This window comes from Strigops habroptila, chromosome 5, assembly GCF_004027225.2.
Source record: "Strigops habroptila isolate Jane chromosome 5, bStrHab1.2.pri, whole genome shotgun sequence".
Taxonomy (NCBI): Eukaryota; Metazoa; Chordata; class Aves; order Psittaciformes; family Psittacidae; genus Strigops; species Strigops habroptila.
The window spans coordinates 43,589,133-43,614,806 of record NC_044281.2 but is presented as its reverse complement, the minus strand read 5'-3'; the positions used below and the strand labels follow the sequence as shown (position 1 = coordinate 43,614,806).

The 25,674-nt window shown below is 35.7% G+C and overlaps 1 protein-coding gene across 1 annotated transcript in view; it reads right to left on the bottom strand.

Annotated features, from left to right (window-relative positions):
* NEB (nebulin) overlaps nt 1–25,674 on the bottom strand; it is a 128,701-nt gene that overhangs the window by 34,443 nt on the left and 68,584 nt on the right. The window contains exons 85-123 of the mRNA XM_030488081.1: nt 25,528–25,632; nt 24,902–25,006; nt 24,498–24,809; nt 24,091–24,195; nt 23,725–23,823; nt 21,804–21,905; nt 21,506–21,613; nt 20,353–20,664; nt 19,898–20,002; nt 19,712–19,816; nt 19,038–19,142; nt 17,962–18,069; nt 17,757–17,870; nt 16,792–16,989; nt 15,789–15,893; nt 15,137–15,241; nt 14,947–15,051; nt 14,359–14,466; nt 13,591–13,704; nt 12,913–13,110; nt 12,135–12,239; nt 11,331–11,435; nt 10,931–11,038; nt 10,540–10,647; nt 9,682–9,789; nt 8,957–9,061; nt 8,766–8,870; nt 8,472–8,570; nt 8,135–8,245; nt 7,871–7,975; nt 6,976–7,080; nt 6,449–6,553; nt 5,348–5,452; nt 4,954–5,058; nt 4,330–4,434; nt 3,723–3,827; nt 2,098–2,202; nt 615–719; nt 331–438 (exon numbers count right to left, since the gene is read on the bottom strand). Coding sequence (XP_030343941.1) covers nt 331–438; nt 615–719; nt 2,098–2,202; nt 3,723–3,827; nt 4,330–4,434; nt 4,954–5,058; nt 5,348–5,452; nt 6,449–6,553; nt 6,976–7,080; nt 7,871–7,975; nt 8,135–8,245; nt 8,472–8,570; nt 8,766–8,870; nt 8,957–9,061; nt 9,682–9,789; nt 10,540–10,647; nt 10,931–11,038; nt 11,331–11,435; nt 12,135–12,239; nt 12,913–13,110; nt 13,591–13,704; nt 14,359–14,466; nt 14,947–15,051; nt 15,137–15,241; nt 15,789–15,893; nt 16,792–16,989; nt 17,757–17,870; nt 17,962–18,069; nt 19,038–19,142; nt 19,712–19,816; nt 19,898–20,002; nt 20,353–20,664; nt 21,506–21,613; nt 21,804–21,905; nt 23,725–23,823; nt 24,091–24,195; nt 24,498–24,809; nt 24,902–25,006; nt 25,528–25,632 — 4,725 coding nt within the window. The remainder of the gene's footprint in view (nt 1–330; nt 439–614; nt 720–2,097; nt 2,203–3,722; nt 3,828–4,329; nt 4,435–4,953; nt 5,059–5,347; nt 5,453–6,448; nt 6,554–6,975; nt 7,081–7,870; nt 7,976–8,134; nt 8,246–8,471; nt 8,571–8,765; nt 8,871–8,956; nt 9,062–9,681; nt 9,790–10,539; nt 10,648–10,930; nt 11,039–11,330; nt 11,436–12,134; nt 12,240–12,912; nt 13,111–13,590; nt 13,705–14,358; nt 14,467–14,946; nt 15,052–15,136; nt 15,242–15,788; nt 15,894–16,791; nt 16,990–17,756; nt 17,871–17,961; nt 18,070–19,037; nt 19,143–19,711; nt 19,817–19,897; nt 20,003–20,352; nt 20,665–21,505; nt 21,614–21,803; nt 21,906–23,724; nt 23,824–24,090; nt 24,196–24,497; nt 24,810–24,901; nt 25,007–25,527; nt 25,633–25,674) is intronic.

Genomic DNA, 25,674 nt, shown 5'->3' with positions numbered 1-25,674 from the left:
AACAAACTCCCCAAATCCATACTTTAACTAGATACCAGCTCTTGCTGATGGCTTTTATTACTGGTGATGACTGTTCTACCCCATCAAAAATGTTCCAGGATCTACAGAAGAACATTACACGAAAAACTTCCTGAATACTTTCATACTTTGCTGTGTGTTTTGAAAAAGCATTGAATACATAGAGAGTTTTCATGCAAATAAACACAATACACTCAAACAAGAAGCTATTTTTTAATGACAGTGTTACTTATGAGTTATAAACATTGCAGATCAAAGTAAAAAGTTAATTATGTGTCTTTTTGACACCATGGACAAGGATGATTTACTTACATCACTTATTCTGTCCTTGACCTTGCGCACATGCAGTAACATAGGTGTATCATGGATTGTAGTATAGCCTCTCGGCTTCGCTTTGTTGTATTCCAACTTGTAAATAATCTGAAGATATTAATTATAGATTATATTATTTCTTGACAGTCTTCATGTCAAGATTGAAAAAAAATCAAGATGAGAAACACTGTAAAATGGACTACTGAAAATGCCATCTTGTTAATTATCACTCTTCGAAGGTATGAGAGAAGGAGGTATGCGCGAGATGGACTGACCACACTTACATCACTAATCTGTTTGTTGACTTTTGTAGTCCTTAAGTGTTCTGGAGTATCTACAACCATCGTATACTTGTCTTTCTTCTTTTCATAGTCCTTTTTGTATGCAACCTGGTGATTGGGAAACAGTGTATGTTAACCACACAAACCAAGACAAAACATCTTCAAAAGATAGGTTTATATTCATACCTAAAATTGCAAAATCCTTCCACCAACGCCAATGAAAGCTGAATATGCACGATAAACGAAACTTTGCAAATCCCTAATTTCTCTAAGAAGCTGCTTATCTATTCATGTGACTAATTTTATGCTTATTTCAAGCTTCACTTCTATTCTGTATTTCCAGGATTGAGCTAAAAAAGCAATCTCGGTAGACCAGTGACTTTTAAAATTCATAACTGGACAATATCTCATTTTAAAATATTAATTACAATGAACAGAAATGTAAAGCATCTTACAAAATAGAAGATGAAAACATCCACTGAATATATCATAATGCCAGGATATTTTAAAGGCTTTGATAACAGGATTTGTGTCTTGATAATGTCTTTCTTAGATATCATCTTGCCCTACTCAGGACTCTAAAACTGTTTTCACAGAATTCAGTGAGAACAAACTGTACAGCGAGAATGGTAATGCATTATAGACAGCCTGATGGCAGGTGGAAGATGCTAGAACACATTTTTAATAAAGAACTTTGATGCTCTATCTTGCATCAGAAAATAAAACCATGTTTTTGGAACAGGAATACAACAGACAAAATATAAATTTGTATATAATTACATACAAAAAACACATCATAACATGAAATCAATTCAGATGAACATGCAAATGGTCAGGCAGAGTGCAAATGGCAACGAAACACAAAAGAGACTTGTGAACACCACGAACAACAACACAGCTCTAGATCCCAGACACTTCGAGAGTGGAGAGATTTAGGCAAGGTACTATATGTATGTACTACAGATGTGCATACAACTTACATCTATGTAATTAATGTCAAGAGTGTATATTAAAAGATTTGCAAACTATCCCATTAAGGAAATTGCAAAAGTTATTTTGGGGAGAAAAGAGTAAATTTTAGATTAATGTAAGGGCACTCAAAGGCCAAATATGTCACTGTTGCTTTATCTAGATATGAGTAAGAAGATAATGTTTGTAAAAGTCATTAAAAGAGAGGTAATAAAAAATAGATGCATGATAGTGTATTTATTTTTTAAAACCTCTCCAATGACTTTAAGAGGCATTACATTTCTGATGTCAATTGATGCACAATATATCAAAGTACATACAGTAGAAATCAGCTCACTCAAAAAGTACTAATTCTTTTTGGGTAGCAAAGAAAGATTGTCTGTTCAACCGAACTAAAACATCACAACATCACAGGTGAAAACTATGATACTGCTAGCTATAGACATTTCACACAGACAGAGTAGCTGTGAGTGAACCAGGCACATTCTGGCAGCATTGGCTAGTGCTCCTATAGTACCTGACTGCTCAATGTAGTCCCCCACTTGGCCAGGAGGTTCTTAGGATCATCCACAATAACGCTGTACTTATCCTTGAGCTTCTCATAGGCAGCTTTATATAACTTCTGCTCAGAAGAACATAATATGTTGTAACAAATTAAAAGTGAAGACACAAAGAGATTACAGTTCTAACCATTGAAATCTCTTTACATGGACTATTTAAAGGCTGGGATTGAAGTTCATCTCCAAAAGAGAAAAATATATATATAAAACAAATCAACCAACCAACCAACCCAACAACACAGAGAGGAAATATCTCCAAATAGTATATGCATTTCTCAATTTCCACTAGAAGGCCTACTCTACAGTTTAAGGATACCTATATTCTATCACTGTCACTCTTCAATAAGCCATTTTATGACTTATTTTTTCAGGAAAAATAATTGCAGAAGCGACCCTGTGTGGAACTAGATTCTTGATCTGAGTATAAAGAGAACACAATGAGATGCAAGAATAAAATATAATGTTCTACTATCATCAGACATTTTGTAGGAAAAACCTATAATCTCTCATCACAAAACCCATCACTTACATAACAGAAGACATTTAGGTAAGTTCCTTTCAACTTATGGAGCCCCCCATTGCTAAAATTTTACTCATTTATGCTTTTCATATTAAGTTTTTCCTTATTTGCTCTACCAAACAATAAGAAGACCGAATACTAACAATCTTCCATAACAAACTCCAATTCACTGCTTATCAAATGGAGTATGAAATTGTAGCAATGGTACTGGAATAGTATCTGTTGTGAAACAGTTTTTCTTACCTAGAACAGGTAATACTGTAATGCATTCACTGACAGGTAAACAATTTAACATAATATTTGGTGAAAAAGAATAAAATATCAAGATGCGAGAGTCTAATTATACACTGCTTTAATGAAAAGTATCAGAGTCTGGCATGGTATGCCAACTCCAAGCTGATGAGAATTCACCTAGAACACCATGCTTTTCAATGGGCTTTGTCCTGTGGGAGTACCACACTACTTCTAGAAACTCCATTGGTGATCTTAATCTTAATCACAGGGGCATTCATTAACCCCTTTTGCTGCTATGTTGTGTTTACTGATTCTTTAGCACTACAGGAGAAAAGTAAGAAAAAGTAAGTAGTAGAGTGGTAGAATTCAAGGCAAAATATCCAAAATGAAACAGAGATGTGGTAACTTCAGACATAATATTATCTTCCTAACACTGATGAAGTTTTTTTTTTTAACATTTCAGGAAAGAAGTTGTAATTCTCTCTATACCTTTTTCACATGACAATCAGTGTTACTAGGCAAGCAGCATTATTTACATTAGCATTTACTTACCTGTCAACAAAGGAGAAGTTTCTTTGCAATGACAAAGTAATGGAACAGGGGTCGGGATTTCACATTTTAGGGACTGTAAACCTGCCCTGTCCTAACACTCAGACAGACACTAAGAACAACCTTGTCTTTCATGGTTTTAGTCTGACCTTAAAACACCTTTAAGCCTGAATATATTTTATGTAAAATTTCATAAGGAATATCAACTTTTAGCTTGGTATTGACATATACCCACCTACTATGTCAGTATGAGACTCTATGGAAATATGTAACACTTACCGCATCCACCAACTGAGTTGCATATTTAAAATGCTCGTTAATTGGAGAGTCAGCTACATACTTAAAATGAGACTTAGTCTTCTCAAACATCTCCTTGTACTTACACTGGAGGAAAAACAAGCAAACAAACAAACAGAAAAACCCATTCCAATGTTAATCCGAAGAAGGGGAAAGCAATGAAAACGTATGATTTAGAAACAACCTGCAGCAAAACTATAGTAGAATTATTGCGTATGTGTGTTTTGCATATCTACAAAAAAAAATAAGTTGTAAATGTTGTAGTTTGCAGAATGGAACTATTACATCAAGAAAGCAACGGAAATTTCAGATCATCATTCTAAAGTTAGACTTAGAATCACTAGAAAAATTACTATGGAACTGATAGCTTTGCAAAGAACAGAGGGGGTAAGTAAAAGATCATTTTGCCTCTGTTTTCTTTTATACTGTTTTCTTTTAGTGAAATTTTTGATGCTATGTCTTAAGTTCTACCCTAAGTAGAACATATCAACATCTAGGCCAGAACTGGATTCTCCTGTGAAAAATTATATCTACAATAATAAGCAAACATCAAAAAACATTTAGTAACAATTCAGACTTTTTTACTTACCCCACTGTAGAGCACCTTATTCTTTTCTGCCAGAGCAAAACTCGGAGTATCCCACACATAACAGCCAATGCCTCTGAGCCATGCTAAGTCTTCCTTGTATTTAACCTTTAGAAAAGAAGTAAAAGGATTCAGTTTTAAGTGGCACCAAGTGACAGCTGAACAATGCTGAAATGGCATCTCAACACAAGGTGCAGCAAACAGAGCTACATCCATAATTATTTCATTGTAAAATACATTACAGTTACTCATACTTTTCTGATGGACTAGGATTATTCACATTCCTAACCTATCATTATCTACTGGAGTTCCTGTGTGAATTAAAAAACATTTGTTCTTGTACAATTAAAGAGTTATTGTATATGTACAGATGTGTACAATTGTTAAAGGGTTAACAAACAAATCTAAGCAAACACGAATGAAATGCATTAAGACTACTCTGGTAATATCAAAGGGAGACGGGCCATCTGATTTGCTCCTTCATTTCACAGAACCACCTGGTGAAAGTATGAATCACTTAAAAGAATTCAGCTGCCTTCTCTTTCTTAAGAAATAAGAGTTGGCTTTCATTTTGGAAACCTACTTATAACTTTCAATATTTCTCATCTGGGAAGTATGTGAACTCACATCACTAATAGCATCCGTGACTATGCGATGATGGAAGTGCTCTGGCCGGTCTGGGATCGATCTCCAAATTCCTAACTGGCTCATGTAATTTTCCTTGTATTTCACCTACAAAGAAAATTGAAGAATGAAGGAAAAACAATTTGAGGACAGAACACACTAGACCATGCAGTTTCAAGATGATTCTTTTTCTAAAACATCAGAACTAAACCAGTGGAAATGAGATTAACTTACATTCACCTTTGTAATATCAAAGGCAATTAAGTGTACAATATTTCATAGAAGTTAGTATTAACAATGCTGAACATATTTCATAATTATTTGCCACACATAAATGGCATATTCTAGGTTATTAAATGACAAACACTAATTAGGAATGAAAATGTTGGATACATACGCTGCTAATATCATCGGTGACCTTTCGATGATAGACTATATTCAAAGCGTCTTTCACTGTGTGGTATTTGCCCTTAGTATTCTCAAAGGTTTCTTTGTAGCGCAACTGGTAAGAAAAATAACATAGAAAACAATATATTATATTGCTAAGAAGCTTCAATTGCCTACTATCAATTGTAATTTGAACAAGATTTATGGTGAAAATTAGAGAGAAAAAGAGTCAGTACAGCTAAAGCAACATTTCATGGGTTTCACTTTCAGACTGAAGACCAAGTTAAAAATTATCCATGTATCATGGGACTACTCTCTAGAACAGCGAACGTGCTGCTTTTGGCCTTAAAAACCTCCTTATCCTACAAGTCCTATCTTGAAGAAAGACTTTCTTAGAGGAGAAATTCAGGCATGCAAAAGAACTGGGATGCTCCTGTGCAGTATTTAAAAATCATTCTTAAGAGAGAAGTAAGACTAATCACTAGAACGAAACACCAGCCTAGCACATATTCTTTCAGAATACAACACGCAATCTGAAATACATAGCAAAGATCTCATGAATGAGTATATTTAGCCACTGCCTTAAATCAGATCATTACTACATGTTTGAAGGAAAGATCAATTTCACCTTAATAACCTAATATGCAGATAATTTTTCTCACTAATCTACTTCTAAATTTAAAAATGAGCACATTCTCAGTGACGTGCAAGTTTACTTCTAATACAAATCTGAGATGAAAATATCTGAAAAAAGACATTCTATCCTAGCTCCAGCATCTATCATTTCAATCCAATCTGCATTATTTGGAGATTTCATGTGTAAGCAAATTACTTTAAATCTATTCCTTCTTTTTGTAAACCACACTGCAGTGCAATAGAAAATGAAAATTAATTACAATAAACGAAAAAAGGCATTTCAGTGGCATCAAGTAAAAACACAATAATCTCTGTAATATCAAATGGAAATGTACATGCAAATGGGGCGACCCAGTTGATGACCCACAGTGAGATATCCTACGCTTTGCATGCTTGCTCTCCTTTGATTCTTTTTCTGTTCTTTTTGTAAAGAAACCAAAAAAAGCAGCAGTGGAAGTGTTCATGGACTACGTACATCACTGGCATTCAGGTACGCTCTCTTGGCTCTGATCAAGACTGGTGTGTCAGGGACAGGCGTGTATTTGTCCTTCATCTTCTCATACTGGGTTTTATACTTTTTCTAAGAAAGACAGCAAAAGGAAAAAGTTATATTTTTAATATTAGAAGTATTTGTTAATCTGGTGTTACAGTAACACCCAGGGGCACTACACTGCGTGCACAAAGTCATTCTTGCAAAGCGCTTCTGTCAAAACTTTGGGAAACAAGCTCAGCTGGTCAGCTTTTTCTAGGTCTTCCTGGTCTTGCAGCCAGTGTACCTCAGATTCTACAAACAAGCACTTAGAAGCAGGTATCTTATAAAATACTAAAACATGTTAAAAAAGGGTAATGTCTTACCACAACTAAAGAAGGAAATGTGGAACTTAAGCATAAGAGACAGAAAACTAAATAAAGGATAAACAGATTTAAGCCTTGAAATTAGAAATAGAACTTCTAAACAGTTGAGCATAGTGGTACCAAACAAAAAAAATCCAAATATCTTACCTCACTGACCATGTCCTTTATATTCCTAGCATGTGTAAAGGTTGGTGTCTGACCATCAGCATGATGATAGGGTCTCTCTTTTGTGGCAAGTTCCACATACAAGTACTGCAGCAAGAAAAATCCAAAAAGAACACCACCAACAACAACAAAAAAAACCAACACAAAACCAACCAAACAAACAAACAAAACCCCAAAAAACAAAAAATCATTTTAATTAAGTTTTACCTTATCTCTCTGAAAAATGCCTGTAAATTCACAATATGTACATGACCACATAATTTATTTCAGGAAGAAATATTGTGCCCTTTCCTTTTCCATACTATCTCAGTTCACCTTTCTCTATCAGTATTCTTGGTGCTTCGTAACTGCCAGTAACATGCTCACAAACCAAGAAGACAGATACATGCGACGTTAATGACCCCTCTGCCCTACATTCAGACCTAGCTTTAGATAAAAGCATCCATAAGGTCTGCTTTTCTCTGGTGAGTATCTTCATTTTGTTCTGCAACTTTAAAAATTCTACAAAGTTTGTAGCCAGTAAGTCAGATAATGAGCTACTATATGAATAAACAAATTATGATGAATAAAGGCAGATCAATAAAAATATTTATGCCTTTAATGAAGTCAGAGGTTTAGAGAATTTGAACCAGAGTTCAGTGCTGTATTTCTGATAGACAAAGCAGAACATGTCCATTATAGACACATGGTCAACGAAAATTTATAGCCACATAAAAATGAGGAACAGTCATTATAAATGTCCTTTCTAGTAATTCTACATTGCTTTGAAATGTCCTGGAAAGATTTGCTGTACTTTAACAGTATATTAAGAGGGATACCCTGACTGTTTTGTTGTTTTGGTTTTGGTTTTTTTTTTTTATCAGTACAAATTTTTCACCTGGCTCTGTATTTTTTGTCCTTGCTTGGCTCTCAAGAAGTCGGGTGTATCAAGGATGGAAGTGTATTTTGTCTTCAGCTCCTTGCCTGCAGCTCTATAAACCAGCTGGAAAGAGACAGGTCCATGAATTAATTCCTGTTGCATTTAGCAGCTGAACAATCACAGCTTTGCAATTAGAACACCTAACGTATTTCAAAAAAACAGTGGGGGGGGCTGAGCTTAATTATAGCTAACAAAGATGTGCAAAAATAATACAGAACTTACTTCACTCAGATGAGTTTTTAGTTCCTGAACCGCTCTGTACCCAGGAGTATCCAATACTATGTTGCATTTAGCCCACATCTTCTTTGCAGTATCAGTGTATATATAATTAGACTGGAAGAAGAAAACCACTATTTTACTTAGGAAGCTTTTATTATTCTTGGTAGTAAGGAAAATTTTACAGTGTAACCTAACAGTGCTTTGAAACAACTAAGTAGCTTTATGGTAAGAAATTCTGTCATAAGTCTTTATTCATTTTTATATACTTCCTGGAAGTACATAGCATGCATGTAAATAAATCAATTATTGTTATACATGGTTCTCAGAAACAAAATCTTACCCAAAGCTTACGCAGATGACGAGCACGAACCATATCAGGAGTATCATACAGGAAGCAACCCAAGCCCTTCAACCACTTCAGATCTTCTTTGTATTTATTCTGAGGCAATTATAAAAAGAAAAATCCAAAGTTAACTTTTAGGATAATTTCATTAATCAGTCTCTAAACACAGTGACAAAGCATTTATCTATTGCAGAAGAGAATACAAATGATAGAAGTCAAATGCCACTCTCAGTATAAAAGCATTAGGTGTGTTGTATTCAAATAGCAGGTATCTTAAAAGAAGTTGCTTACATCACTTGTGATGTCCCCAACATAGCGGCAGTGCAACACCTGGGGAGTGTATGGCAAAGAAATCAAGTGTCCCTGCATCCTAAAGAAATCTGACTTGTAGATCAGCTGAAAGACAAAGAAAAAACAGCATTTCATGTTTGGTCATGCTGAATATTCTAAATCTCTTCTGGTTGTGTTAGAAAGATACATACATAGCTGACAGCTTCCTGTGTTGCTCTGACTTGACGGATTTCTGGTGTGTCTGGAGTGGTATGAATCTTATCCTTGTACTTGTGGTATGTTGCCCGATACAACCTCTGTATCAAAGAAGACAGCATTCTACATTTTAAAAACTTAAAATGGCAAACAGTTTGGCAGACTGTAAGCATCTCTCTTATAAGGGCAGGGGTTTTTGCTGGATATTGCATAACTACCAGAGAAAAGGGAGCAAACATACTATTTCCTAACAGGCAAAGATATTCCACAGTTGTTTTTTTATAGCAGCATCTTTAATACATAGAAAACCTGAGACCTGAATTCTTTGATGTTTAATTTTCATCCTATTGAAGCCAATGATCAAAGAACTGAGTACATATATATAAAAATCTAAAACTATTGAGACCCAGTGTCATACAGATATAATAATCTCTATGCAACTTTAATGAAGTAGCAGCAGATCAGTTAATAAAATAAGGCTGCAACTGATTTTATATTATGGTAACAGTTTTACACAATTACGTAAAGTTAAAGCTATCAAATACCTTAAAAAGCCATACAGCCTGACTCCAAGCCTGAATCAATGATCCCTTGACCTTCTTGATGGATATCTGCCTACACAGCTCTTAAAAGCCTCAAAGAACAGGGATCCTACAACTCTCATCACTCGTATTTTGGTCACTACAAATACAACATAAGCAAATACACATATTTACCATACCTCATTAATGACTTGATTCACTTTCTTCACATTTTCAAACCCAACATCGTTAGGTCCCAGAGTATAGCCTTTAGCTTTCATGTGTTCATAGGCTTCTTTATATTTCAACTATAAAGTGGAAAAAAGAACAAAACATATAGAAACTACATTTGATCATGATTCTAATTATACTGCAGTTTTGCTAGGAATTTGTGAAGTATAGAGAGTCAGATTTTTAGAGATAAGCAAGTGAGATATAGCTATATCAGAGTTAAATACACATCATCATTTTTACCTTTATCATGCAGCCCAAGATTAATAATGTTTTAAATTTCTCTTACATCTAATAAGGTATTTGCATTTGCCTGAGGAAATTTATATTTTGATAGTAATTGCTTCAGGTAATTATGGGGTTTGTTAACATTTAAATTCTGCTAAGGCAAACATTATTGGTCCTGTGTTGTCAGTAACTTGGTTCTAGCCCTGTCTCCTGGATTTACCTTGGACCTATTGTGGTAGATAGCTTGTCTCCAATCTTTGCCCTGTTTCCCACAGCTCCTGACTGGAACCCCCTGGGTGGACCTTGGCCCTGGTTCCTCCCGTTGTCTGGGACTGTTGATGCTACCAGCACCCTGCTCTGTCCACCCCATTCAGGTACAGTGGGACTTCCCTCCAGATGATGAGGTCACTGCCTATGTTATGGTCACCTTCAGTTCCTGGCTCAGGCATCCACATGAAACTACCCCACTCTTGTTGCTCTCTGAAAAGCAGTCTCATATCTGAGAAATAAGTGTCTCAAACAATTGTGTGCTCATAGAGGATAGGCATCACATATTCCCTTGCAACTCATGTTGTGGAAGGACTTAGTACATGACTTACATCACTTCCAATGTATTGGACATGTTTAGCATGCTGAAAGCTGGGGGTGTCTGTGGGAAGGCTGTATCCAGTAGGCAGGGCATTCACACCAGCCCAGCGATACAAATTCTGCAACAGGAGAGAGAAAGAGAGAGTTTGTGACTACTGTGTGTAATATTTGAGAGTATTCATTGGCTATACAGGAAATCTTTCATTGCAACTGGCAAATGATTTCCCCCATGTCTGCATTATAACACATACTTGTAGGTTAAATGAAGACATTTCCCCACTTTCATTTTAGACCAATGAAATCTACCTTCTTTATCTGAAAAGCTGAATACAGGCATTAACTTTTAAAGAATTTGCTTTCTGGATATCAGAAACCCTGTGAACCCGAAAGTTTTATACTTACTTCACTCTGTATTTTGTTTGCATGATACGCCCGCTCCAAATCTACTGTTTTATCAGTGGGAATCATTTTGCCTTTAACGTTGTGCAGATATTCACTACGATAGACAGCCTGAGAAAAAAGAAAAAGCAATTAGAAGAGATTCATAATTCTGATGTTTCTCGCAGAATATATTGTTTGAACACATACAGCAATTTCTCCTAAAAAACTGGATGCGTTTTTTTGATTCAGGCAATTAACGATTTTAGTGATTGTGTTCTCATATCTTTATAAAGGCATAGGCAGTGAGTTGCACATAACCAGCAATGATTAAATTATTAAAAAAATTATAAAAATCCCATTTCTAGAACTTGTGAGGTATGGCATATACAATATGGGGGTGAAGGGCGATACAAACACTTACTTCACTTGAATTCAAGCCACTGAGAACATTCTGGACGTAGACAGGAGTGTCTGTGACCACAGTGTAGTCATTCTTCATCTTTTCTGCCTTAGATTTGTACTTAATCTGTTAAGAGAAATTCAGAGCTTTAATTAGTAAGGCTAGTCATTGTTAATGGAATGTATTATTATATTTACTATATTCACTACTTATTTTATTAATGAACTATTCTGTTAGTGAACCAGCATTTAAAGAGAAAGTGTATTGAAATTCTGGCTGAATAAATGAACATGGCACCTTACTAGATAAGAACAGTAGATAAGTTTTATCAAGGAATATTAGAAAATGTCAATATTCATTCATAGAATAGGCATATGTACCATATGATAAAGATCCAACATACTTCTGATACAGGATTTGGGAAGGGACATACATTCTCAAAACCCAGAATGGTTATTCTCCCATTCAAATGGCTTAGTCGTAAATTAAGGACATGTCCTAAGATCTTGAGAGGAAAAAATAATTCTGCATCACTTCTGCTTTACTTCAAGGGTTCTGAATGAAGTATTACTATGTTAAGTGCTTTTCTGAGAAGACACGTATTAAAAAATATGTTTATGCCTTCTTGAATGGGACGTATCCTGACAATATATACTTCTAGAGCAGTAAGGTTTAAATAACCATTTATGACTATTTAATGAATACTTCAGTAGACAAGGATAGAGAACATTTTCCAGATTATATCTAGGGTAGTATAAAGCTACTCCATCCTTTTAATACAGTGGTGTGAAAAAACCTAGAAGTAAAACCAGTGTATCCACTCACATCATTGCGAAGATCGTAGGCATGTTTGGCATGGAGAATTTCAGGAGTGTCCCAAACAAAGCAGCCAATGCCTTTCAGCCAGTTAAGGTCATCCTTGTATACCACCTAATGTATCAGAGCAAAGCAACAATCTGTAAGACTTCCACTAAGATTTAATCCCTTTTTGCTAAATCAGTCTGAAACACAACTGTCAAAAGATGGCAAGTAAAACATCCAGTATTTTTACTTTTGTTTGTTTGTTTGAGAAAATCAAAACAATTTCATTTGGAATTTAAATAATTTCTCTTCATTGCTTCTATTTGGTCAATAAATTTAAAAACCCAATAATTATTAAAAAAACCTACTTGCATATCCTACTGGGCAATGACTTACTGATAGATCATTGCTGGTCTACTGCACTGACCTATGCAAGGCAAGTGCATGGAATCATTACACCACCAGGATCTTCTCAAACTTCCGAAGTTTCCACACCTTACGCAACCAAATAATAAAAGACATTTTATAGGCAGGGATGGCTGAATCTATACAACTGCAATGTTATGACCCAATGCCTACACTGACAACACTGAAATTACACGTATTAAGCCACATCAACTATGCACTTAAGTGTTACAAAAACATGATACAGATGCTGTTTAGCACTGCATAATGTAACAGATTGTCAGAAGTGTCAACTTCAGAGAGCTCTGAGTTTTTGCTAAGTCATTTCCTCTAATAGAGCATAAAGGCAAGAATCTCTTCAATAAGTGAGCCACAAACACATTCTTTGTGAACTTACATCACTGACTTGATCAGTTACTTTCCGAACATGGGCATTGATTTGAAGATCGGGTAGACAGATCCAGTCATGGAGATGTGTGCGGTAATCGATTTCACTGATTTTCTTCTGTGCATCCTTAGCAGAAATTATGTCTACCATGTCTGGAATAATGTGGACTTTGGCTTTATTCTTTTCATAGACTTCCTTGTACAGACGCTGCAGAGTTAAACCAGTATATTAATAATGCTGACAAATAATCTGAAGTATTAAGTGTTGATAAATTTGAAGCAGAATTATTATTTTCATGGAATGTTGGTGGGAGATCAATCACTTAGGCTATGACTGAAATTTACATCTTGCCTGCTCTAAAAATAATTTGCCATATCTTAACAATTTCACAATGCTTTATCAAATTTTCATTGCGTGCACATGTTTAAAGGAGGTAGACCATTTGGTGCTGCATTTTATACATAAACATGTTACACTAAAGGTTTAGCCATGCAGGCAGTTTAACAGTTGAGTCACAAGCTTGAAAAGACATTCATAAATTTATGACAGAATTCAGCAAATACTGAACACTGCCAAATGCATGTAGGAAAATGGCATCTGAATGAAGGCATGTGGATTCTTTGAGTAGCCTCTTCTGAGATAAGTATGGTTTTATCAGGAAAAGACAAATCAGAAAACAACACTTACATCAATATTAAGCTTCCCAACTCTAAGGCACCTTGCTGTATTAGGGTCATCCTCAACACCCCTGGGTAATGTGTACAGTGCTTTAAACTTGTCATATTCTTCCCGGTATTTTACCTAACCAGATGCAAAGAAAAGCAACAAATAACTGACTCCAACAAGTCGACTGTATTTTTGAAACAAAATTTACCACTAAGTAAAATATCTAGTTCAGTCCAACAAGCAGAGAAAGCCTTTAAAGCAGGATCTTGGGTTTTAATTTTATTTTAAATGGCAAAGAAAGCATATAAATATCATGTTGTAAAAATAACAACAGCTGACTAGAAGACTTTAAAAATAAATAGATATAGAATAAGCTACTAATTTATTGTTCCCACTCTTTCATTTAAAGATCCATGAATAAAGTGATCACTCATAAGCCTCAGTTCAGTAAAGCATAAGATTATGTCCTTCTATACTTGGTAAAGCATGACTTAAAGACATTTGGTGTTTTTCTGACCTGGATGCTTCTGCAATTTAAACTAGAAAAAAAAAAAAAAATTTTTCCAAGAAAAAGTTTCTATTACTATAAAATGTGACATTAATTTCTACAAAAATAAGCAAGGGATTATCTAACTTTTAAGGTAGTTCATGCTTAGCACAGAAAACTGATTGTTTACAGATACATACTATATCTAAATTAAAAATAGAAGTTACGGTTTGGGGTTTTTTTATTTTTTAATTATACCTATAGTATATGCAAGGCATGAATAAAGTATTTTATTCGCTTACAATACTAGCGTTATGCTTCAGTTCTTTTGCGCGTGCTAGGGATACAGCATCAGAGGGCATTGCATAGCTAGTCGCTTTCACTTTTTCCCAAGCTCTCTTGTAGAGGTTCTGTGGGGAAATAGAAAGTATCTGTGAGTGGAAAAATTCTCCTGAGTAACAACCAATGGACAATAGAAATCAAAATCACTTCTGTTTTTATTTATACACTGTAACTATTACTTAATATCAAGAGGCTGTACACTGGTTTAATCTTGACAGTGCACAAAAAGGATGACAAAAATGCTTTCTAACTATTCATGATCATTCTCATACAAGGTCTGAATTTTGTTCAGGTGCAATTTTCTTCAGGGAATCCATTTATTAATGATTCTATTTTGACAAGACTGGAACTACAGTTAGAAAATATGTCCTTTGCCTGAAATACAGCTTCTTCTCCACATTGAAGAAATGCAGAGGGCTACCACTAGCTTTGATAAATTTCATATTTGGACATTTATCTTCAAACAGAGCAAATGAACAAAATAAACAAAAATCCCATGTAGTAGCACCTTAAGAGGAAAAAAAAAAGAGAAGTGTAAAAATTCTTACATTGCTAAAGAGATTTTTCAAATTATTAACTCTTTCAGAATCTACTGTTTCAGTCACAGTTGTATACTTGTCCTTAGTTTTGTGGAAATCTTCTTTGTATTTGACCTGTAAGATGAAAGACAGGTTTAGTTTTTTCAATTCTCAGAAGGAGCATGGGGAAAGCCTGAGTAGAAAAAGTGGGGATACTCACATCACTGGCATTTATAGCACTCTGCACTGCAGTTACGTAGAGAGGTGTGTCAGTAACAACTCCAAAGTTCTGAAAATTCTCTTTTCCTGCAGCTGTGTATTTTATCTAAGGAAACAAAACAAAACATTAATGCTGAAAATGACCAGGAAATTCCCTTTCACATTCCTTTAAAATTACTTCTGGACAACTGAAGCCCAAGATTCTGGCCCACTAAAGACCAACTTCAAAAGTGACAGGCCATACAGAAGAAATACTTTATACTCAGTATGAACTAAGGAATAATGAAAATTGCACATCACTGTATAGCATCTAGTAGGCTAAGGGTAAAATCGGCAAGTCAAGAGACACCATTTTCCCAACATAAATGTCTCACTGAGGTATCTTGTGTACATGGCAGCATACAGAAAGACAAAGTGTTATCTTCTCACTGTTAAATCCCACAACCTTGCTGTCCTTCCATTCTGGTTTTTTGTCCATCATGTCTTTACAGATGAAACTGAAAGAGTGCATTATAATAGTTTGTAAAAAAAATATTCTGATGTAATAGGAATTACTTCATTCTGCTCTGGACTAAGACAGGTCAGTCCCAGTGAATCACAAATGGAAGAAAAAAAATCTTATAAATATTTACTTTTGAGGAAAGCAAGCTTACTTGGCTCTGGAGGTCATATGATTTTTTAGCATGCAGGATTTGTGGAGTATCCCAGACATAACATCCAAGTCCCTTCAGCCAATTTAAGTCATCTTTATACACCACCTGTATGGAAGAAAACAGACCATTAAGTTACGAAGAAGTCTGCCTTCTGCTTGAAGGCAGTAGTATTTTTTTTTCTTCTATATATTCAGTGTCTTCCACTTGCGGAAATTCAATGCTGAAGGTTAGCACTGAATCTGAATCAGGCGCTCTCAGTAATTCCAATCTATTTGGAAATTTAAATGTGAGCACAGAGAAGACTGGCCTATCTCTTGGTTTGACTGAATGATTTTTACCCACAGGATTTGCAAGGGATACTAAACCAAATAATACAGCATAGCAATGGGCTAAGGAATTAACACATCATCACATTTTATTAGGAAGGTTGGTTGGCCTAAGCTGAGATACTGTTGGCTATGTAATATGAAAAAGTGTTGTGGTTCTTTGTGCCATTCACTCAGTCGAGACCCTGTGCACCAACACAAGCCAAATGAATGAAGTCTTTTCCAGACCCATTGGATCCAGAATGATTGTGGATGCTGTCCTGGCCCATGTGCAAATCACAACAATCCCAATTACAATACATAATGATCACTGCAGTACAGCCACATTCTGACTGTACCAATGTGCATGGACCAGATGGTAAGCTTGCTATACAGTCTCATCCAGTCAAAGGAGATAAAGTGCTGATAGTGACCTTTGAGACGGTTTCATAATGTTAACTTTTTTTTTTTTTTCCAATTTACGAATGAGTAATAAATAACCAGATCAGTAAAATGTCCCCCCAAACCTTGTAAAAATGTAATTTTTGGTACTATGCTTCTAAGCAATCTAAGACCATGGTTATTAATTTCCTATTTCTACACCATGGAAGATATTTTAAAGTATTTTATATTTAAATACCATGGAAAAAATACATGAAAGGCTACTAAAATGCCAAACAAATAAATGAAACACATACATCACTCAAAATTTCCTGGGCTCTTTTGGCTTGAATAACATCATTTTCTTCAGGTGAACAATTCCATTGATGCAAGTAAGTTCTGTATTCGAGATCACTGAGGATATATTGGCACTTCTTGGCTAGCACATGATTCATCATGTCACTTGGAATATGGACGTTTGTTTTGGTGTCTTCATAATTCTTTCTGTAGGCCAACTAAAAAGGAAAGATTGGGGAAAAGACAAGAAGAGATAATAGTGATTTTTTGCACAATTTTGACTCTAACAGGTTACAGCATAATCCAAGGCATGCTTTCTGTATTTAGTAGTTAAACACCCATGGGATTCAACAGAATGAAATCTTAAATTAATCACCATTTATTCTGATAATGTTCTAGAAGGACAAGAATGACCTTATTCACTTACAGATTTAACAGCAGGTGAGAAAACTAACAAGAATTCAAGATTAAAAAAAAGTCACATGCTACAAAACATGTTTTTAATCTAGTTAAATCTCCTTGTCCAAATGAAGACAGAATATTTGGGATTATACTATGTCCTGCATGATATGTTGTATGTGCCGTGGTAAGAAAATACCAAATGGGTGTTTCACTTTTCCAGTTCTTATATTCCCATTTTAATTCAAAATTAACACTTTTTTTTAAAATATGTATAAAGCAAAAGAATCCCAAGTCATGTACTTTTTCTTACTGCTCAGATTCTTAAACTGAAACAGAAAAGCAGTGGGGTTTTTTTTCCCTCTCTTCTAATATGTCTACTAGCTAAACAAATCTCTTCTTACTCTCCTGAATCATTTCAAGTTCAATTATTCAACCTTGTTAAAACATAACCATTCAGGAAACATAAACATGTTGAAAAAACTTTTACTGATGTTTTTAAGTATTGCATTACTTACATTTAAATATGTCATGCTAAAATAAAGAAAATGGGAAAATACTACAGTGAGGCTAATTCTCTCCTTACCGCACTTCTCATTTTCTGGAATGCTAGTGAATGAATGACACTGGGGAAATCATCAATCTCCTTCCCAGCCAGGTAATGGCCTTTCAGCTTCTCATATATTTCCTTATATTTAAGCTGCAAAATATTCATGTGGAAATTTTAAAGTTCATTCTAACAATGCATATGGAAAATAAAGGAAAAGAAATAATGGAGAATTCATACGAACCTCACTATTTATGTAGTTTGCATGCTTTGCTCCAACAAGTGGAATATATTTCTCATCCAAAGAATAACCAATGGGCTTGCTAATTTCCCAAGCATTTTTATAACGTTTCTAGACAAAAACAAAACAAAACAAAACAAAACAAACACAAACCCCAAACAAAACCAAGAAACAAACACATAGAAGTTTTGGTAAAAAATCCATTATTATTTTCAAGAAACCTGACTTTGCCATTTATACACACATAGAATATAACTTACAGAGTCACTGAATTGTCCCAGTAAAGTAAATGAGAAATGTTAATTTTGAACACATATTCAGTGTGACTAAGGCAAACAGAACGAGTGTTCCAATTCAGGAAGGTACCTGAACACAAATCTGAGATGATTTCTGCTTGCTTTATTATATTCAGAATCCAACATTTCTCCTCAGAGTAATACAAGTATCCAAAATGTAGATACAAACTCTTGTTGAAAAGTGCAGCAAAGGATTGACATAGATAATTTTATAGATACATGTTCAAAATCGTGAAAAATCTTCCAGTAAAACCATTGTATATTATAAAAGCATTAACTTTATCAGTGGCACTTCTCTAATATTCATCATATTTAAAAAAATATTAAATACATTTACTTTCAGACTAAATTATGAAGCACCTACTCCTATGAATGAGTAGTCACATTTTCAAAAAATAGAGATTTCCAATCAAAATTAACTTATTAACATAAATAATCTACAATTTTCCTTTCTTAGAAAAGAAAATGTAAATTTCATATTAGTAGTCTCAGAATATATTATTGGATGGGATTATAAACTGGTTTTGTCACACAAACTCTACTACTGCTACTACTGCTATTACTGCTTCCAAACATCCAACAGCAGTGCTTTAAGATCAGTTCAATAAGGAAAGAAATTAGCCAATGATCCAAATTGAGAAAAAACGAATAAAAAAGAGATTAAATAACTTTCACAGTGCCCCAGTAGACTAATGACAAAAATCAACAATTCTCTGAAGTCCACCCCACATATTGTTCATTTCAAAACAATTAAAGCTTAGTTAGATATTTATGAAATCTTACATCACTGTATAGCAAGGACATGTCTTTGGCATGGTTCAGCGCAGGAGTATCATCAGACCCAATATACTGGCCTTTCTCAAGGTTAAATGTTTCTTTGTATTTTATCTACAAAAGAAAACAAACACAATGTTAACTTCATGGGAGAAATAAACTATCCCAATGTGTCATCTATTAGAAGTAGACATTAATTTCTGTTATCATATTTTCAGTAATGTTTGTACTTCCAACCACTATAGTACACAGGCAAATGTTATCAGTATGTCACACCACAAAATCCACACAGTACTGTAGCGAAATTCAACTGACTGATCAGCAATACAGCTTAGTAGCAACACCAGGAACTCCACTAGCACTGTACAACTAACTGCTGTTCACCAAGCACAGGACCCAATTTTAAATTACTATCAGCAAAACCTATGTAAACTCTAAATACAGGACATGCTATATTCTTCTACAGAAAAATGCTAAATTATTTTTGCCATACTGTGATGTTCATTTATATCACTTCTAATTAAACTTATTTACCCCAGTAAAAGTCTATTATTAACGAAGCATCCATGTGCATACACACGCATGCATAAGGCTAAACACAGTGTAGTTTCACAAAAGCAATTTGGTCATCTACTAATTCTAGTAATATAACAGTTTCTATTAAAAAAAAAAAAAGTACATACATCACTCTGATTGACAGAGTTAACCTTCGCCAAAACAATGTCAGGAGTGTCAACCACACTGGTATAATTGGAAAAGTTATCAAGGGCTTCTTTCGTATATGCTCTCTGCAAAGAGATTAAATACTTTCTTAAACACTGTGCATGAGAAAAAGATAATCAAATAACTGCTGAAATATTTTCTTTTACCTTATTTATCAGTTCTTGTGCATTCTTAACTTTCTTGTGTTCCACTGAATCCAGAGGAATCCAACCACAGCCACGAAGCCATTCCAAATCAGACTTATAAATATTCTGAATCATAAAAGATAGTGAAAAAGAAAAGAAATTATTTAATTCAGGGTGACATTTTCTATTCTTATGAAGTTCTTTGCTGTGAGGGTGGTGAGTCACTGGAACAGGTTGTCACAGGTTTACCACAGAAAAGGTAAATGCTCCATCCCTGGCAGCGTTCAAGGCCAGGTTGGGCAGAGCCTTGGGCGACATGGTCTAGTGTGAGGTATCCACGCCCATGGCAGAGGGGTTGGAACTAGATGATCTTAAGGTCCTTTCCAACCCTAATCAGTCTATGTTTCTATAATATGTGCAATATACTTAGACCAAACTAAGTGGAAATTACATAGTATGTATGTGATATCACTTACATCACTTTGCAGATCATAGGCCTTCCTTGCCTGAATACAGTCATTCTGGTCAGGATGGCATGTCCATTCATGCAGGTATTGGCGGTAGTCAATATCGCTGACCAAGGTCTGACATTCCTTTGCTGCCACAACTGACACCATATCCGGAGGGAGGTGAATTTTGGATTTTGTCTTGTGATAGTCTGATTTGTACAGTCTGTCATTCTGGATCTCACCCGCGTGCTCAAACCACACCAGTTTTGGATCATCTCTCATGCTGGCAACTCCAACATAGTGACCTCTTTGTTTGACATATTCAGCTTTGTATTTAAGCTGATGGAAGAGGGGAGAAATATGTATAAAATCAGCACTGATTATACCTGCTCTGTTTTTAACCTGTAAACAGCTATGGTTTTGACAACACAAAGAACAAAGGAGACAGGGATTTGTGAACTGCAGTCTTAGGTTTTCAGTACATGACCAGATAAAACTACAAAACAAAACAAACAGTAAAGTTATTTTGTATAGTCCTCCACATCAAAAATATAGAATTTTCTAGACAAATATGCTGCTGTTTCTCAGTAAACAGTATTTTCAACACAAGAGGCATGATTTGTTAGAAAACATTTACTAATATTTATTTAGTGCACTTAGCCTCATTTTTGTAAATAATTATTTGAGACTGTCCAAAGAGTGGACAGTTTAAGGTATTTATATCTCACCGTTTTGATAAAATGTACATTCAAACCGAGTCACGTAATAATTGCAACACCCATTACGCAAAAATTTAAAAGGTAATGTGCACACCATCTTACAGCTGTTCAAGGAGGAAACCTCCAGCCAAACAGTGAAATCAGAACTATATATAAAAATCATAATACCTCTTCAATTATTAAACATTTCTAAATGTTTTAAATTTCCGATTTTGAAAGGACAGCTTCTGGAGAAAGTGAAAGTAGAAAGGAGAATCTGACCTTTCACCACTGATATCTGTAAAACCCATAATAACAAAGGTGACTGAATTATTTGGAGGACAGTGGTCTTCTTGGGTCATGAAAAATCTACTGTATGTTACCCCTAAGAGAAAGCTTTCTGTGTCTGTTGGTGAATTTGCAAGGCCCTCAGCATTTCCATGCTTCCAAGCACTTGCCTTCCTAATGAGAAAAATTATTACCTCACTTTGGACATCATTTGAGTGTTTGGCGTGACAGATTTGCACAGTGTCAGGAGGTAAGAGGTAACCAGTGGCTTTTTCTTTCTCCCAGTTTTCCTTGTATAAATTCTGTGGAAAATAAAAGCAAGGAGGAATTCAACGCTACTACAATGATAATTATTACCATATATATGTAACCTTTATTGAAGTACAAGGATAACGAATCCTTCCTTCAGGACATTTTTAATAAGGCAAGTTTTCTAAATTCCTCACAAGAGTTATTAATGTGAGTCGAAACTGTCAGGGAGAGATAGCATACCTGATTAAGAATTCTGGCTGCTTCTCGGGCCATATCTAGCTGTGGTGTATCTGTTAGAGTATAATTTGACTTGACCTCATTCCATGCTTTGTGGTATTTAATCTAGGAAAGAGAAAGAAATGACTGCCTTGCAGCATCATCACAGAATTGGGAAAACGTAATACCAAGACCCATATTTTATGCATGAAATAGTATATAAAACCCTGAATTGCAAAGCTATTAGACATGACACATTAAACACACATACAAATGGGTGGGCTTTTTAGAAAGAAAATTATACAAGAGAAGAAATCATAAAAATTCTCAGGGATAATTTTGAAAATATGTTCCAAGGCAGCTGGATGGACAGGAAAGAATCTTCAGAAGTCAGTCATGTTACCTGTTTGGTCCACAGGGATGTACAGCCAATAACCAAGCTAGAAGTGTTTGAACCAAGGCAATAGATTTTAAGCTTTTTAAGAGCAAATCCCTTTATTCAGCATGATCTCTCTATGAACGCAGCATTCTAGCATCTCCCAACCACAGGTAACTACATCAAGTCATGTTTCCAAGCACAGGACATGCCCAAATGTGTGTATGTGGTTGCATGGCAGTATGCCATTCACTTTAACCGTATCACTGTTATTGCCAACCTTTTACCAGTGAACTGAAAAGGGGTTTGACCACTTAATGTTCACAGACCAGCTCCTCACAGACTAGCCTCCAGAAACATATAAAGAATGGCAAGCTGACAGCACACCAGTTTTGTCCATGTATATTGGCATAAGTGAGAAGAATTAAACAAAGTGGGACCTTGATAGGCAGGGTCCTATTGAATTGGGCAGAGAGAAAATTGGGCAGAGAGAAACCTAATGAGGTTAAACAAGGGCAAGTGTAGGATACTGCATCTGGGGAGGAAGAGTCCCAAGCACCAGTATAGGTTGGGGACCAACCTACTAGAGAGCAGGTCAGCTGAGAAGAACCTGGGGGTGTTGGTAGGTGGTAAGTTGACTATAAGCCAGCAGTGTGCCCTTGCGCCTAGGAGGGCCAACAGTATCCTGGGGTGCACTGGGAGGAGTGTGGCCAGCAAGTTGAGGGCAGTGATACCTGGCCCTGGTGAGGCTCTCTCTGGAGACATTCAAAACCCACTTGGATGTGTTCCTGTGTAACCTGCTCTAGGTGGCCCTGCTAGGCAGGCGGGTTGGACTAGATGATCTCCAGAGATCCCTTCCAACCCTAACGATTCTGTGATTCAGTGATTATGTTCTTGTCCAAAGACATTGCATGCAGAAGCTGCCAAGTCAGGAATAAAAGATAAAAAGCCCAATATTTACAAGGGTGTGCAGTGATAGGAGAAAGGGCAATGGCTTTAAAGTGAAAAGAGTAGATTTAGATTAGGTATTAGGAAGAAGTTCTTCACTGAGAGGGTGGTGAAGCACTGGCACAGATTGCCCAGAGAAGCTGTGGCTGCCCCATCCCTGGCAGTGTTCAAGGCCAGGTTGGACGGGGCCTTGAGCAACCTGCTCTAGTGGAAGGTGTCCCTGCCTGTAGCAGGGGGGTTGGAACTAGCTGATTTTTAAGGTCCCTTCCAACCCAAACCATGCTGTAATTCTGTGATTATGGTTGCCAGAGTGCAAGTGGCTATTTATGTTCATGTTGTCAATAATCACCGATGATATCAGCCAAGACTGAAAGAAGAAACTGGTTGCAGAACTAGCACTGGCTTTTCACATGTGTAGGAAAGATGTTATTCTGCTTAAGGATCTTCTTCCGACAATAAGTGATGGAGAGGAGCTAGTGAAGACCTATTCATCTTTATGTCATACATTCACAGAAATCCCGGAATACTTTAGCATTTTTTACATATCCTTTTAAAGTTAAAATCCTACCATTTAAATATGCAGACCAGTTTAACAGTCTGGAAAAATGCTGGCAAACTTACATCACTACGAATTTCACCACTCTTCTTTGCTGTGATATAATCAACTCGGTCCTCCACTGGAGTAAATGAAAGAGTTTCAGGTTTCGTACGGTACTTTCTCTATGCGAGAGAAAAGATCACAAATCAATTATATGGGAATAGCTAAGACAACAATTCTGAATACATAGATAAGACAAAGCTTACATGGAAAGAAAAACTCTCCACGCACAATTAATGCTTTGGAAATGCTCCAGTTGTATTTTTTATTTAAAAAAAAATAAAAGAAAAAAAAAGAAAAAAAAAGAAAAAAATGTATTTAACCATTAAAAATACTTTAAATTGCAAATACTCTTAAGAAAATTTTAGTATTGAAAGACATTGTGTTACCTCATTCAAGAGATCTCCAGCATATTTGACATGGTTGATTCCAACTGAATCATTTGGCAACCACCCAATTCCCCGTAGCCATTCTAAATCAGATTTGTAAACAGCCTGGGAAAACAAAGAGGGTCCATGCTGTTAGCTACAGTTTTCTGTACAATCCAGCAAGATTCATAAATAATAGCACTTACTTCTACTGGTTAAAAGGACAGCAGTAATTCTAACATGAGCACTACATCTGAATTTATTACATTTCAGACTTGGCAATAAATAACAGTGGCATGTACTTTGCATTCCTAATAAATAGCAAAGCCAATTCACTGAATTCAGCAGGTTTCCACTACTTAGAGCTGAAGCACACTAAGAAGAGACAATACAGTAATAATTCAAGCTAAGTTTTCACATTAACTTACATCACTCTGGAGATCGTAGGCCTTCCTAGCATGTATGACGTCATTCTGATCTGGAAGACAGATCCACTGATGCAAGTATTGACGGTAATCAACATCACTGACCAAAGACTGACCCTGTTTAGCTGACACGATAGATAGCATGTCTACTGGTAGGTGGCACTGTGTCTTCCATTTGGCAAAATGTCTCTTGTATTCCAGTTCACTTTGAACTTTGCCTATGCCGAGGGCAAACTGCATTTTCGAATCTGCTTCTGCATTTGGAACTCCAACATAATGTCCTTTCTGCTTCTCGTGATCCAGTTTGTATTTATACTGGGCAAAGAGCAAAGATCACCATTACTTACTGTCATTATAAAATAGCTCTTAAAGCATGTGAAGAGCTACATCCCTCTTCTGGCACTTACATCACTAGCAATTTCTCTAGAAGCTTTGGCTGTCTTGATTGGGATTGCATCCGCTCTCAAATCACAACTCGTCTTCAACTCATCCCAAGCTTCTTTATACAGTTTCTGAAAAGACAGCAAAATGTCACATATATGCTAAATATTCTAGCATTTGCCATTCAAGAAACACATAGGTTACTGCTATTCATCTGCTGCAATACTGTAACTATTTTTTGTGCATTACTCCTGCTCCCAGCCATAAATACTAATGCAAATCTTACTACCTTTCAAATGCATACACTGCCTGCAACACAACTTTTGCAACCTATACTGCATAGAAGGGTGTTCGCAAAAGTTTAGAAAATATTTATATACCTTGGGTTTTCATCCATTCCAAGAAAATATTACCTCGATGGTGAAAGAAAATTATAATTCTTTAAACAGCTGCATGCAATGCAAGCATTTATGTTAAAATGTCTAATTACTTTAAGCCATCAGAAGGAAGGAAATTTTGCAAGCACTGTATGACTTCAATGAGATTCATGTGACTTAATCTTCAACTTTGTAAGTAACATCTTAGAATGTTAAAATTCAGAGGATACACACACTACTTTATAGAAATGTAGAAAATAGAATGATAAGCATACCTGACTAAAATTAGCAGCATTAGTCTTGGCTAGGTTGATTTCAGGTGTGTCTGGCATAATATGGATCATAGTCTTGTCCTTTTCCCAGGCTTCTTTGTATTTTGGCTGTTAAAATAGTTCATTTTATGATATTGTAATTACGGAATT